The following is a 15,528-nucleotide window of genomic DNA, read 5'->3' as shown; positions in this document are numbered from 1 at the left end:
GGGTGCTCAGCCTGTGCCTTGGTGTGTGCATCCCTGGTGAGGGTGTGGTGCAGGACTGTCCCCAGACACCCCCATCTCTCTTGGGACAGGCCACTTCACCTTCCAAGGTGAGATGTGTGATGACTTTAACAGGCTTCAATCAGAAACAAGTGGGTTCATACTTGCAGGGAGAACAAGTGCATTGGTGTGTTCTCTGCTAACTATCTCACTGTAAAGTTTGTCCCAGAAACTAGCTTACACATGGTGACTGAAGTGAAAAGTAACTTAAGGTCCTAAATCTGCTATGAGAGCAATTTGGGCACTTTGGGGTTGGTGGAGGTGGGCAGCAGCATATAGGTTCCTAACTCCTGTATTTAAAGAGCTGTTGTGCAGGTGGCAGTGTGCATCTTAGCTGTCTTCCTGCAGTTTTTCTGGCCATGAAATTTCCTCATGCTGCTGTGTTTGTGTTTTTCAGATTAGCCGGTTGTGTGGCCACGCTCAGCAGAGGCAGTATCGATCAGCTAATTACCCTGAAGACCTCTTTATTGACAAGAAAGTCCTGAAGGTGACTCACATAGAGCCAGAGGAAACTCTGTCGAGCAGGAGGAGGTGAGAGTGCTTGAGCTGAACACGGTGTCAGCGTGATGGGGTGCAGGGGCAGTTTCCCTATGAGGTGGCCCCATGGAGGGAGATGGAAGAGCCCCTTTTTTCCCTTACTGATTGCAGCTGGTTTTGACTCTGAACATCAGAGTCGTTCTGGGACTGACTGTGAAGCACAGCAAGGTGTCTACACCTGTGTTTTCTCACCTAATATACCTACTCTGATGTTATTTTTCTTAACTTATAAAACTGCCCCCTGCTTTTCATCTTTGTTTTGCTTCTGTGCAATGCGCCAGGCACGGCACTGAGGTTCATACACAAAATGCCATGTCTGGGTTTCTTGGGCATTGCTATAGTGCCAAATATGCTCACAGGTACAGTTATAAGTATAAATGGTAGCTCTAGATTAAGTCATTGCATGAAACAGCATGAAGGCTGTGGGGCCTGTTTCACTTTATTTCTGTGCAGTCTTTTACAGTACTTCAGGAATGTTAACAGCCTTTTGCTGAATATTTTCAAAGCGAAGCAGGTGCCGCCACTCCTGGCGTTGCAGCCTGTGCTTCCTTCCTGCAGGGCTGCACTCTGTAAAAAGAAGCTGTAATTCAGTGGGCTCATGCTGGTGTGGTAGGGGAAGCAGCCCCCCCGTGCATCCCCTGTGGATCTGACAAGTGCACCAGGAAGCGTGCTGTGCTTTTACTGCTATCTTGAATATGAAAAAAATCTCTGCAGAAGAGAAAAGGGCAGACTCAGCCCTTTTTGGAACTGGGGATGGACTAACTTGGATAGATTTTCCTTTACAGAGCAACAGGGCCACATTCCTGATACGGTTCCCATGAGATAGCACTAGGGCTTGCATTCCTCCCTTGTCTTGACATGTCGGAGGGTTATGCAGCCCAGGCGCTGCCGGGGATGTCGTCTGAGGATCGTGCAGACTAATGAAATCTGCTGCAACAAATTACATGAGCTCATACCTGCAGATATGGAGGAGTTTCTCCTTTTTCCTCTCTGCCCTCGTTGAGAGAGCCCTGCTGGGAGCTGTGGTCAGCAGGAAGGTTTCCTTCTGTCCGTTCTCCCTGATGCTGCTGGGGTCTGTGGGATGGGGAGCAGGGCTGTGCCGGGGAGGAGATGAGGAGCTGGGGGCGATGTGCTGTGTAGGACCTGTCCTGCTTAGGGCTTGGCAGAACTGAAGACCCAGGGCTTGCTTCGCTTTGCTTGGCAAGAGGTTGGACCTCTCTCCACACGGTAAGCACAGTGCAATATGTGGCTGTAGGAGGTGCTCGTCCAAAGCACCCCTTAGATGTGTGCAGGGGGGTTGTAGGCTGAACTAGCAACCCTTTGGAGAGGCTTTGGACCCTCCAACCAAACCCTTGGCTATCGGCACGGCTAGGGACAGAGGGGTTGGCGCTTGCAGCGCGCTGGCAGGCCGTGCTGTGGTGGGCCGGGGGAGGACTTGGGTTGCCTCTGTGTGCTGCGAGCTCTGCCTGCATGGCCGTGTCGGTCTGATCCGGGCAGGAACGCAGCCTGGATAGCAAAAACCGAGAGCTAGCGAGCAGGCTGCCTTCCCTGGCTCTGGGGCTGCTTTTCCTTGTTTCGTCTGCCCCCAGCTGGCAGCCTGGAGCTTGGTCTGGAGAAGAGACCCCAAGCGTCCGGGAACCCCAGGAAATCCCTGCTCGGGGAAATGGGAGAGGGATGGAGGGAGCCTGGTCCCTCCTGCACCCCAGCCTGCAGCCACCCCTCGAGAGCAGCTCTCCATTTCTTCCAAGTTTGCTCTGCCTGGCTGCCTGTCACTGCTGGCCGGCACCATGGAGCATGGGGGTCCCACCACAGAGGGGACACCCCCAGGAGTGCTCCCAGCCAAGGTGCCGATCCCTCCTCATCACTCCTGGGGAGGAAGGATGCTGAGAAATAACCCATTGCCAAGGGGGAAAATGTACTGAGCTGTAGCCAGGAGATGGTGAGGCCAAGTCTTACTTCCTCCAGTCTCTTCTATTCATGTTTTTGTGCTCTTTGCAACATTTACTGCTGGTGTTTCCTGGTGAAAGCTGCCAAGTGCCCCTTCCCTTTGCAAGGGGCAGACCTGGGCTGGGAGGACCAGCGCATCCCATGCCTGCAGCCCCTGCCCTGTTTCTGGCTGCTCTCAGAGCTCTGTGTCAGCCCGTGTCATGGGTGCAGCCGGATCTGTGGTTCTGCAGGCTCCTGCTCCCCCAGTCCTGCCTTCCTGGGGCAGAACTGTGTCCCTGAGTGTAACCTGCCCCTTTGAATGCCGACTGTGATCCCGTAGCCAGCTTGGCATACGTCTATAAATCATGCATCTTTGAGAATGCAGCATGAAACCCGTCATTACCCGTCTGTACAGGTCTGTGCTGAGAGTGTCTGCTCTGATCTGCCACCATGATCTTCTTTTCTTCCTTTGACTGAGAATCATTTTTTTCCCCTTTCTTCCAGGGAACTCATTATGAAGCTGAAGTCTCACAGCAATTTTTACAGCAGCTTGCCAGAATACATCTGCACCCACAGCTCCACTGTTCAGAACGACACTCTTTGCTGGAACGGACAAGAAGTCGTGGAGAGGTGAATCATGTCTCCCTTCCCCTCCCTTTCCCCAGCACTGCTCATCTTTAGTTAACCAGGTGCGGGAGTGGTCTCTGGCCAGGACATTGCTGATTCCCTTAAACCTTTTACAGAACTGGTGTCCACTTGTGCTGCAGCTCAGGTCGATGAGCAAAGCTCACGTGAAGGGGAGAAGTGGTCGTGTGCCGCCCTCCACTGAGCTTTCTGTGCTCTGCTGTGAAAACCCTGTAGCTACAAGCATTTTTTATTTTTTTTTAATTTTTGTGGTGGGTTGGTAGCAGTGAGCTGGAGAAAGGGGAGAAGCAGCAGCTCAGCACAGCGCTGCTCCCTGGGAGGGTGCACCTGGGCACTAGGGTGGCTCCTCTGGAGCAGTAGTAGGTGTGCAGAGGGGCATGTGCAGAGGGTTTTGAGAGTGTCCTGATAGTAATAGTAAGGTGAATGAAGGCAGGCAAGAACAGGATTAATAGCATAAAGGGAAAGGAAGTGTTAATAGAAATAGAGCATTCCCTTGCAAAAAATGCCTCTTAGGAATGTTAAAGAATGTGGAAATAGAACTTGGAAGTGTTTTTTATAATTATACATAAATCTCCTCTAATAACCCTACTCTGCAAAGCATCCTTTGCTATTAAGTAGTTTGCATAAGAGAAGAAATAGAAATAAATTCAGGAAGTTGTGAAATGTTGAAATATTAATTATGACTTCTTGATCAGTAACCTCCGGTGATAATTAGCCTGCACTTGCGATACTGACCTGAAATACTGAAGGGACCAAAATAGCGTCAATATGTATTTTTAAAAAATTACTCAAGCATCTAACATCACACACTTTAATAAAATGTATCTACTTTCTACTTTGCCTAAGGAAAAATGTGTCCTCTATCTGTACCTATTTCTGGGAAATCTTGAGCTCCTTTTCCTAAGAGAAGTGCAACTGGAGGGGAAAAAATTTCAATATTGCCTCACTGGTTGTTAATTTAAAAAAAAAAATCTCAAAACAGTACCACAAACACTGCGGTTTTGTGGGGGGGTGGACCTACGGTGAGATCTCTGCTTACAGAAGTTTGCCAGGGCCCTCCTCCAGGCATTGCTGAAATCACTGCTGGGTGAAGCAGCAGCAGTGGAAAAATGGTGAGTTCACATCTTCCCACAAATGTAAGCTCAAAGTTATTTGCAGATTAAAAAAGGGTTTTAGATGATAGCCTGTCTTAGCTTTTTGCTGAGAATACCAGTAGACTGTCAAAGGCAGAGATGTCACCCTAGATCTTCTGCCACCAAGCTGTGGCATTTGTGGCATGATATGGCAGATCACATAGGTGCCACAGCATGCAGATGGGGCAAGGCAAGGAGAAGATAAAGTATACATACACAAAGGGGTTACCATGTTTTCAGCCCTCAGCTACCTGGCTATTACGTCGAGGATGACATCGTCTGCTCTTCTTGAAGACACTGCCTTTCCACCCCTCTCCTCCTTCCCCCCACTCCCATTTATCATGCAGATGTAGCCACCTCTCCCAGCTCCTATGAAATAATAGTAACAGCTCCTTTGCAGTCAGAAAATGTTTTTTCTGTGAGATGACTGTGAAAACCCCCATCCCCTTCCGGTGCCATGGAGGGAGCACAGCTGCCCTGGATAGGAAAACTTGCTGGCTGGGCACAAAAGTGCTGCTTGCGTGGAGGAAGAAATCTGAGCACCCCTGCAAAGGCAGGATGTTTGGTAGGGAGGGCAAATAGACGCACAAAATGGAAATAGCTGTTGCCCCTTAAATTCCTAGACTTCCCTGCCACTTATTTTTAAGTCTTTCTTGCCATGTATTTTTAGCATGTGCACCTGTAATGCTTCCCAGGGTGACCCTCTCTTCTCCATAAGCTACTAAAGCCTGTCATATGTGGCAGTGTCTCTGCTGATGAAACTACAGGATAAAACTCAGCTAAATAAAGCTGAACTAAGGCTTCATTTGCAAAATGTGTTTCAAGTTGAAAGAAATGTAATTAAATCATATCTAAAGCCAATTGTGCTGCTTCATATGGAGCCAAAATGGTCAAAACTGAGAGCTTCAGGTGTTCGAACTTCCCAGCATGTATCTTTTTCAGAAAGTCTGAGAGGATTCCTGAAAAAAAGGTGCATTCAAGGTAACAGTGTTTGAGTACCCCAAACCACCAGTTTTTTCAGCCTTTTCCCCAAGAGGGAGCCAAGCAACTGTTCATTACATAGATGTTTCTTAAACTGCTCTGAGAATGCCTGTTATATGCTTGAGCTTCTGGCAGAGATACAGTAGTCCTCCTGCTGGACTAATATGCAATTGTCAGTCATTCAAATTCCAGCTTGCTGCTTTTCACAAGAAACTTGGTGTTTTTGAATCCCTTGTATTAATTTCAGGAAGCTGACATTGTAGTTTGTCCCCTATGTGTTACTGCTGCCGAACAAGGGGCTGATTTTTCTAGGATTTGTACATATAAAATATACTCTATGTCGTCATGTTTCCATGTTGCTTTATTGGATACTGGCTTTGGAGGATGCTGACAGGAGAGATGCTCATTCCTTGCGCTTAACCTGAGCTGCTACTCCTGTGGTTTTTTCTGAATCAGTGTTTACTCTGTCCTGTTTATCCCAGTGCTTTGTTACCGGCAGAGAGTGACCGTGTCCTGGACCGGATGTGCTCAAGGCTTTTTAACTGCATCTCATTTCCCATTTTGAGCCTTGAACCATTCTCAGTTTCCTCCTTGCCCTTAACTCTCTCTGCCCTGATTGACCACAGCACTTGCATTTGGGACTTTGAGGCACTGCAGCCAGCAGTGCTTTTCTTGTCATACACCAAACTGCAAGAAAGGTCTGACTGTATCTGGGCTATGTTCTTGTTTCATCCTTGGCTCTGGTGCATCCCACCTGCAGTCCCTAGTAACCCCCATGAAGTAGAGAGCTCTGAGGACCTGCTTGGCAGAGGGCTTTCCACAATGTGTCTTGCAGCAGGGATGATGTGCAATGTGCTCTGCTGATGGCTCAGCATCACTCACCCTGCTTTGTATATTTTAGCATTTTTTAAAAATGATTCATTCCACACTTTGTTTTACAGTGTGGTCCTTTGTCCAGCTCATGTAGTTCTCCTTGTTGTACCATTTAATAGCAAGAATTTGTCCTCCTTCCTGAGGTTTGATCTGTGCTAACATTCTTGCTAACATTCTTTTGTGTGTGTTTAAGACACGGTGCTTTGACCTGTCAGAAATATCTTGCAAATGCTGGTGACTGTACAAGGACAACAGATGTCTATGGTCACGTACTAAGCAGCACCTGTGTCTTTTGCTGTGCTGTTGCTGTGTGGTTGAAGAACATAAACCAAAGTAGGAAGGGAAAAGAAAAGGCACCAAATTGCTGCTTTTCAAACTTTTCCAAGTGTGCAAAAATGTTCTATGCTTTTATGAGAAGCCACAAATGTTCACAGCAAAAGCTGCACGTGACACACTCCACCCCATGTCAAGAACTTGTGAGGGGTTGTAGTGCTTTGATGTTTGTGGTAGCTGGTGACTGGACCTGCTGGATCTTCCTCTGACCCTCTGCATCCCTGTGCACCTCTCTGCAGTTTTTCGGGGTTCAATTAACTGACAGGCACTTCTCTGAGATAGCAGAGGGCTGGATGTACAGACAGGGTGGGTGTGCAATAGCTTAAGCTTGCCTAAGCCAGGGTTGTTGTCATTCCCTTCCTTGCCTCCGTTTGTCTCCTTGCCCTGTCCTTCTGCCTGTCCTCATGCTGGTGAGCTGAATTTTTGCTGAACTGGAGACAAACTGATACTCCAAAGCAAAACTTCTGCTAGATCCTGGCTCTGCCTGCCCATGTGAGGCTTGCCAGCTGCAAAGTGAGTTGGGGGCCGGTGCGGGTGGGTGGGAATGAGAGTTGGGACTGTGCCGGACTGCATCTGCGTCCTAATAGTGTGGGGCTGCTGGTTTGTATGCAGTGCTCAAAAATAACAAATCTGGTGTGCTCAATTGCCAGGAGGCTTTGTGTCAGCATGTGTGTCAGACAGCTAGCTGTATGGATGGGAAACAGGCAAATGAGGGAATATGTTGTCCAGCTTCTTATCCCTTTCTCCATACAATGCAGACTAAAAACAGAGGATGATTCCTGTCACAGAAGTCCTGTCTGAATAATTAGCTTGTGTAAAGACTTCAACTTAAGTCAAGTGGGTGTTGAGATATTGAACTCATCTCAGTTTCTGTGGGAGTTAGGCATCTAAAGCTCAGAGGTGATTTGAACCTTATATATAGCATCAGGCTTTTGCAGCTTTAAATACTAAAAGTCTATTAAAATCTAGATTCTCAGTTTAATAATCTGCTTACAGCAGTATATTCCTTTCAAGCTGTTATGAATAGAATGACAGCAACATCTGCCTGCTGCAAAACTTGTAAGTACATTAAGTATTACTGTTAGATATTGCCATTTCCAAATTGTTCAAGACAAACTTGTACATTAATCTAAATTATCCACAGAACTCTTGTTCTCTTTATACCAATTCCAAATTAATATATTTTTAGCACCTTGCCAGATTCTTTTCTTCAAGCTAGAAGTCTCAGATTTCCCTGTTTTTGCCAACATACTGTGGTTTGTTTTAATCATACAAATCATAAACAATGAAAGCACAGTTGGAAGCAAGGGAGAAAAATGAGATTCTGTAATTGGAACAAAGGAAATTCCATGCCAGCAATAACCCTTTAGCTCATGAAGGGCTTGGTTATTTCTGGCAGTGCTGCAAAATATCTGATACAATGGAGTCCCCAAAGAGGGAGGCTGTATAACTTTTCAAGCACATAAAACACAGCTTTGTAGCAAATGTAAGCTATAATGAAAGGATAGTAGGCAAATTCAGTTGGTTATTGAGTGGCCATAATTGTTTCCAGAGTATAGCAGAAATGAGGATCATGAATCTTCCTATATTAAGCCTGCTGCTTGGTCTCAGGTTTAACCAATTCTTCCAAAATCTATTTGTCTTGAACTTTACTGAACTGATGTAAGAACGGAGGGAGTCTTCAGGCTGTCCTTTTACACTTTAAACTCCCATTGTTTTGCTATGAATATTACAGTATTTGCTTTTCTTACTGGAGACTTCACATTTAATAAAAACTAACATCTGTTGCACACTTACTGGCTGCAGTGCATGATATAGGATGGTTTGGAAGAGGCAGCATTTCTCTTTGGCAAGGAACTAATACAGCAGGCTCTTGGAGGGCTCTCACGGTAGGGAGACCAGGCTGCGAGGAAGTTGATATTTGGGAATGCAGCAGAAAATGTCTTTTTTACTTAGGTCCAAATGCTCCCTGCTGAGAGCATTGTATTCTCCTGGTTGCTTTTGAAGAAACTTTCTCAGAGCCGCTGGTGGTGTAAATTGGCTGGGGCACTGTGAACTCTGCAATGACTGCAAGTGCTTGCTGTAGCACATTGCAAGCTGGGAAGGCACCTGAGAACCATGCACCTCACCTTTCTCCTGCTGCCTGCACCACCGTACAGCCAGTGCCTGCATTTGGTCAAGGGACGTTGGGACCATGTACCCTGAGTGAAAAGGGACAGCTGGAGTGGACACATTCTCTCTTCAGAGAGGAAGCCATCAGGGGAAAAAAGTTATCACCTCTTCTTGGAGGCTTGTGGACTCCTCCAGGACTTGCTCCCCGGTTGTAGGGTGCAATGTGTGGGTTGGAAGCAGCTCTTCCAGCATTTTGGCTCTTCTTGCCTCTTATGTGATAAGGACCCAGTGTTGCCAGCCTGTGTGAACTTATTCTGCAATGCTGAAGTTGATCTGTAGCCAGAAGGGCAGTGAAAATAAAAGCAGCTGTGAGTTGGTGCAGGTTTGGAGAGGCTGGTGAGGCTGCTGGGATGCCTGGATTATTTCTCTGGTGGTGAGAGAACATCTACCTTTTTTGCTTAATCCTTGCTTGCCCTTTTTTACAGTCTCCTGGTCTCAAAAGAGGCAGAATTTGGCCAATTTGAGTCCAAACAAGCTCCAGTCCATTCAAGTTGAAAGTCTCTCCTTTTTCCTCTGAAAGGAAGGGTGTTGCCATTTTTAATGCTATCTGACTGTGAAAGGGGAGCTGGGGAGTTGTGTGTAGAAGTCTTTGCGGCCAAAAGCAATGGGAGTATGTGTGGGAAGGTGTTTTATTCAAATAAAAGCCTTACTTAATGTTTTACACTTCAAAGGCTTTAATGGTTTAAAAAAAATAAAAATTAATCTTTGACAGATGTACACCTCTCCAGGACTGAGCAGACCAGTGGCTGTATGATCAGGACTCCATTTTTAAACATCTAAAAGGGTGCACTCACACTGTTGTGTTAATAGTCGTGAATCTCTGAGCCACCCTCTCAAGGCTGAGTAGTAAGTTGTGTCATGAAACACAGAGCAGCTTTCGGGGACTGCAGGTGTTGGAAAAACTGCTCTCAAGCTCAGCCATGAAGTCCTGTGACATGAAACTTCTTTTCTTATATGGTAGCCCTGTCTTGTAGCAGTCTGTGCTGTGTTTGTCCCCCATCCGTTCCCTCAAAACAAGTATGTTTCAGTGAGCAGAGATAGTACAGAAAGAGTCTGCAAAGGATACCATGCTCTTTAAATTGTGCAGCTGTATTTGAATAAATACTTTACAACTGGAAGGCAAGCATAAATTATTTGTTACTTGAATGAAAAACTTACTTTCCTTTTTCTAAAAGGTGTAATTCTTTGTTTGACTTAAAGGATTACTTTCTCTAAATCATGTGTCAGGCGTTGCAGTAACTCATCTCTAAGCCTAGTATGGCCAAGTAGGATGAACACACATTTTACATTTATAGCCATATTTTTAAATAGCATTTGTCATCTTGTCTTCATTGCTCTGAATCAAAAGCCTGGAAAGATTTGCATTTGGACTGGAATGGCCAAACAGTCACTGGAGATGTTTGTGGATGGTGGGGAGAAAGGGAGAAGAAAATCCCTTAATGTGACTTCATACTTTGGCATTTACAGTTGGTGGATGAAGAGTGTGAAGGGTCTATAGCTGTGCTACCTCCACAGAAAACCTCAGATCATCAGTGTTTTCATCAGGTGGTTGTCTTTTAAGTTGTTTTTAGTGAGGGCTACATGACATTTGTCTTTGTAGAATACCATGACCCCAGCAAGAACCCATGCCCAGAGAGCCCAGGCAAGGAAATGCTGCTGACTGACATTGAGGCACATCAAAAAGGGAAAGTATTTTGGGCTTTGCTTACGAAGTGGAAGCCAGACCATGCTCATATTGCAACACTGATATCCCTTCAGTTCAGGGACCCCCATGACCATGGGGTGGACTTCAACCACTGTGCATTTGCTGTACAGTGCCGGTGTCACTGGTAGAGGTGTATGGTGGGTTTGGTGGAGTGGCACTAGCACCCTGCAGAAGGGGCTGTCTTATTGGCATATGCCGAAAGTGGCTCGGATCTCTTCTTCCCTGAGCCGTGGCTGGGGAGCATGGGAGGAAGGTGATGCTGTTGCTTTGCAAACCCTGTGAGCCCACCTGCCTTTTAGTGACTTGGTGGGACGCAGGAGAGCTGTGCTTTTTCCTCTGTGTGGGCTGTGCTGGGACCCCCTCATTGTCCAGCTCTGTGGGGTCTCCAAAGGCATCTCTATGCCATGTTAGTCCTTAGAGGCCTGGCTGCTTGGCCCAGGCTGCAGAGAGGGGTGCCAGCTGCCTTTTCAAGTTTTTCTGGCATCTCAGGAATGTTCATCCCTCGCTGAAGCTACATTTCAAAGTCTTTAACCCTTGGTTTGGCTGCATCCCACGTGCCTGAATGTGTGCCAGCCCATGCCGCTTTCTGACAAGGGGGAGCTGATATCCACCTCTCACTCAAGGTCTCGGCTTGGCAGCGTGAATGCAGTGTGTCCTAAAGCACCCAAGCCATGCAGGAGCTTGTCTCTGGCTCTTCAATGTAGCATGTCCCTGTGCATCTGCTGCTTTGTGATTCAGTCCTAATATGTGCAGTTTAAAGAGCCCGCTGCTGTGCTGCTTCAAATTATGTGCAATGAGGTAACGGGTTCATTTGGGGCCTATTATGCCCCCTTGTACCTTGCCAGGTGAGAAACAGCAGGCAAAGTCACTCTGCTTTCCCGGTAGGACTGTTTTAGGTAGAGTTCCTTCTGCCAGCACTTTGAGGTTTGCTTCCTTCTCCCCCAGACTTGTTCCTTGGGGAGTGAGATCTGATGTCCTTATGACTCTGAGGATGCATAGGGGTCTCCGCCTTCTCCAGAACAAGTCCTATCTTTGGACATGTTACCTTGACCTGCCGTAGCTGTGTTCCTCCCTCCTATGTGATATTGTGTAGGCTACAGAAATCCTTTCTAGCAGTTGTTGCCTGGATTTCAGAAGGGGTTTCGCCCACTCAAAACCAGGCTATTAAGTTTCTTTGTAAAACGGCTTAGGAGAGAGACTGTAATAATTTAGGCACGCACCAAACAGGGCATGGTTCTGCTCTTACTAAAACCTGTGGGAGATATATCCTACTAGTTAAAATGGTTAAACCACAGGAGACTTTTCAGCAATGTGCTTTAAAGTTCTGTCAGTGTTTTTGAATTAAATTCACAGCAACACCAAAAATGGAAATTTCTGTGGCATCTAAGAAGCCACACGCTTTTATAGATGTTTGTGGTCAGTCGCCAGATGTATTTGTCAGCCTGGCACGGTAGCATTAGGTGGCTCTGTGACAAATAAGTAGCAGGTTTGATGGTTCGTTGCTTCCAGTGCCTTATTCCCCTGCAAAAGATTAAAGTGCACAAGTATTTGCAGAGCAGGGCCGATGTGTGCTTGCGGCAGCGCTGTCTTCCCACGAGATGGTGCTCTGAGCCCACGGTCCCACCGCTGGCTGAGCTGCAGGAAGCCAGGCTTTGTCTGGCCATGACTTGCTTCAATCCGGTGTCCAAGCCTGCCTTGCTTTGGCCCCCGTTCTACAAATCACTTAGCTTTCAGCCTAGGACAAACCTCTGATAGCACGTGTAAGCGCTTTCCTGAACCGGGAGCTCCTATGTCCTGGGTGTAGCTATATGTCGTACTTGCTAGAACAGTGTCCTGGTGTATGAGGAGAGCGCGGTGCAGTGCGGGCGCAGCTGGAGATGCTGAGCGCTCGTGTATGGGTAACTCGTGCTCTGAAAAAGCCTCAGACTGGAAATCAACCTCAGTGCTGTATTTTGGAATGATGTGAATATTTCAGGCTGGGAGCAGGTTCCTGCTCCACTGGTGTAAATCTGGAGTAGGCTTTATATCCCTGGATGTCTGACTCTCTCGTTGTTAATTAAGAGTTCAAGTGCAGCGAACCCCCCAAAACCTGCGTACCCCAACAGCTGTTGTGGATGAATAACCTTGTGCCTATTGCTTTCTCCCCCAGCAGAGCATTCTCCCTGAGCTGGCCCCACCATCCCTTCTGTCTCCCTCCCCTCAATTTAATCCCTGCTGATGTCCTGCTTCCTCCACAAAGCCTGTGGGAGATGGGCTGCCTGTCATCTCAAAGGACCGTGTAGTGGGGAGGGGAAGGGGAGCTGGCAGATGGGGGCAGTCACCGGGGCTGGTGCTGGGAGCTGAGTACGGATGCGACATGCAGGAGATGAGGCACAGAAAGGAATACTCATCAAGTTTACCCACGGCACCGGAAAAACAAACATACAGTAAAGCAGACTGATGCTCGGTGTTATCTCAGAAATCTTGCTTTCGTAGGCTGTGTCGGGTTTTGGCAGCATGTGCTTGGGCTGTCAGCTCTTGGAGATGAGGGCTTGTTTTGTGTTTTTACAGTACCGGGGCCAGTAATTGGGGCTGCAGTGAACACAAACAGCCCGCAGCTCAGGAAGGCACCAGTGTGCTGCTGCCCTGGCTGTGAGCAGTAAGTGGTAACAGCCACTTACTGTGGTCCTGAAGCCCAGTTTGAGGTTGGTGCAGACATGCTTGTCTCACGTCCTGAGTGACACAAGCTGTTACCCAGGTACCAGGCGCAGGAGTGCTTTCCTCCAAAGCAAAGTATGCTGTGATCCCTGTCTTTCCCCCTTCTCCTCACTGTCATCACTCTGATAAACTTTGCCATTCCATAGATTTGGCAGCAGTGTATTTACACTGCTTTCCTAGTTGCTGATGAAAAAAACTGAGAGCTGGCTTGGCCACCCTCCTCTGCACAGCATCCCTGCAAGCTTGAGGAGGGTGCCTATGTCTCTGGTGGTCTCAGCCAGCTGTTAATTTGCTTTATGTGTGCTTTACCGACATGGTGGTACCTGTGTAAATCAGGATATCGTGTGGTGCAGAGTCCAGCACCGCACCAAAGTCAAGGTATGTTCTGTTGAAGCTATTACTTTGATCCCCAAGGCTGGATCTCATCAAAGACTGAAATCAGGTTTGTTTGACAACACCTATTTTCCATTAGCAATGTTGACAGCGTTAATTATATTCTGATGCTTTAATTCTTTATTATTGAAATCACACATCAGTGATAGTCATTATTTTGCAAGGGGTTGATGTTATACTAATCAGCTTGCAGTTAACTGGGTCATCCCACTCATTTTTTTTTTGGCTGTGGGCACACTACCACTCTTGTACTGGAGTCTCTGTGGTCTGCCAAGATTTATTTTAAACAAACATGAGCAAGCCAGAATTTCTCAGCCAGCTTTTTTAGGACTCTTGGGTGCAAGTTATGTGAAAATATTTATCCCTGTTGTATATTGTTTAACGTCTTCCTTGGTTACTAATGGACTGGAAAGGACTTCATTGTCCTCAAGTGATCAAGTACATCATCTTGCTGCTTTGCAAAGGCAGAGCAGAAATATATATGAGAATCTTCTGCCTTTTCTGTGTCGTTATTAACTGTTTTATTCTCTCCATTTTGGAAGGGACTGGTACTTATCTTGGGAATACTTTTGCTTGTACTGAACTTTAAAGATCTCTTGTGTTAGCCCGTCACATTGTGGTCTCCTCTGTTCTCACAGATACTTTCCACATTCTCTCATTCCACAGATACAGCCCCCAAATCACAAGGAACGGAGCAAAAGCTCACCCTGGCAACCACGAGGTGAAGATGAAAAGTCCTGAGCCAGTGATCAGCCAGATTATTGACAAGCTGAAGCACATCAACCAGGTTTGTTGCAGGCGTGCCAGCAGGGGATGACTCCAGAGTGGGTGGTTTCCAAATCAGTCTGGCCTCCCCCACTCTTTCTTCGGGCTCAGCCAGACAACCCCGGGCGGCTCTGTTTTCAGCAGCTGGGTGGAGAGCAGGTGCTGCTTCGGCCCGGCTTGGTACCAGGCATGCATGGCAGGTCCTGGTTCAAGCCTGTGGGCAAAACAGGAACCACAGGGCATGCATGGTGTGGCCCTTTGGGCTCAGCCAGTTCTCAGGCACTGGATGCGTCCTTGTGGTGCACTTCTGGTGGGTGCTCATCCCCGGTACAGTGGGAAGATGGTGCTGCTGTGATATCCACAAGCACGAGGTGCTGGTGTGGGTCAATGTGGCACATGTCTGACATCAGCTCTTGTTGAAGTCCTCTTTGGCTTTGCTCATGGCTGGAATGGAGGGTCAGTTGTTAGTTTGCTGTATGTCTTTGGATGTCTGTTCCTAATCACTGTCGAAGCAAGTTACTGTTTAATGGGGATGTGGCAGAGCTGGATGAGACCCTCTCTGCCAGGCAGGGAGCTTCCTTCCCACGGTCTCAGACCTGGCACCGTTGCAAGGACAAGCAGTATCTTGTCTCTACCCATCATTCCAGGCCAGGTTAAGTCTGTGAAGCCCCACTGCTGCCAAGGGATTAAGTGACACCTCTGTGCTGTGTTCAGTTGGCAAATGGCTGTGAGCTATGTGAAAGAAACTGCCTTTCACACAGTGTGACTGCTGCAGGGAGAGGGTTTAACCTCCCAGAGCTCTCCTACAGTATTGACTCGAGCCAGCCCTGCCTTTGTCCCCAGCTGGGCTGGGGTCTGGCTCTGGACTCTGCTCTCTGTCACTGTGTAACTCTCAGAGGGGTTGTTCTCTAGTAGGCTGGCAGCTTGGACCTCTGTACTCTCTGGGAACATACAGCATTGGGGTGTTGCTGGGAAAATACTTGGGCCATAATGCTTTCTTTAACATGGCTGAGCTGCCCAGTCTCCCTCAAGAGAGCTTTTACTGGTGGAGATCTTGTCCAGGTTTGCTCCAGCACGATGCTTTCAGGCGCGGCAGCTTCCCATGGTAAAGCCCAGCTGCACCCTGCCTGGTGGGCTGTGAGGGCTGATCTGCCCGAAGTTGCTGGCTTAGCGACTTTTCTGCTAACCTCTGCTTTCCTGCTCCCGCAGCTGCCAGGGGCTGTTGTGATAGCAGCTCCTGGCCGAAGCCCCGCGGGGCAGGCACACGTCACTGGCCGCTGGCTGGGAGCACTGGGGCCACCGGGACCCCGG

At 47.7% G+C, this 15,528-nt stretch overlaps 1 protein-coding gene across 5 annotated transcripts in view; it reads left to right on the top strand.

Moving 5' to 3' along the window:
• GPC3 (glypican 3) overlaps window positions 1-15,528 on the top strand; it is a 148,403-nt gene that overhangs the window by 86,945 nt on the left and 45,930 nt on the right. For all 5 annotated transcript variants that reach the window (XM_035541352.2, XM_050713437.1, XM_035541350.2 and 2 more), the window contains 3 exons: window positions 455-588; window positions 3,025-3,150; window positions 14,119-14,239. In XM_035541352.2, coding sequence (XP_035397245.1) covers window positions 455-588; window positions 3,025-3,150; window positions 14,119-14,239 — 381 coding nt within the window. The remainder of the gene's footprint in view (window positions 1-454; window positions 589-3,024; window positions 3,151-14,118; window positions 14,240-15,528) is intronic.

This window comes from Cygnus atratus, chromosome 13 (assembly GCF_013377495.2).
Source record: "Cygnus atratus isolate AKBS03 ecotype Queensland, Australia chromosome 13, CAtr_DNAZoo_HiC_assembly, whole genome shotgun sequence".
Classification (NCBI taxonomy): Eukaryota; Metazoa; Chordata; class Aves; order Anseriformes; family Anatidae; genus Cygnus; species Cygnus atratus.
Note: the sequence above shows the minus strand (reverse complement) of the source record. Positions and strands in the feature narration are given on the sequence as shown.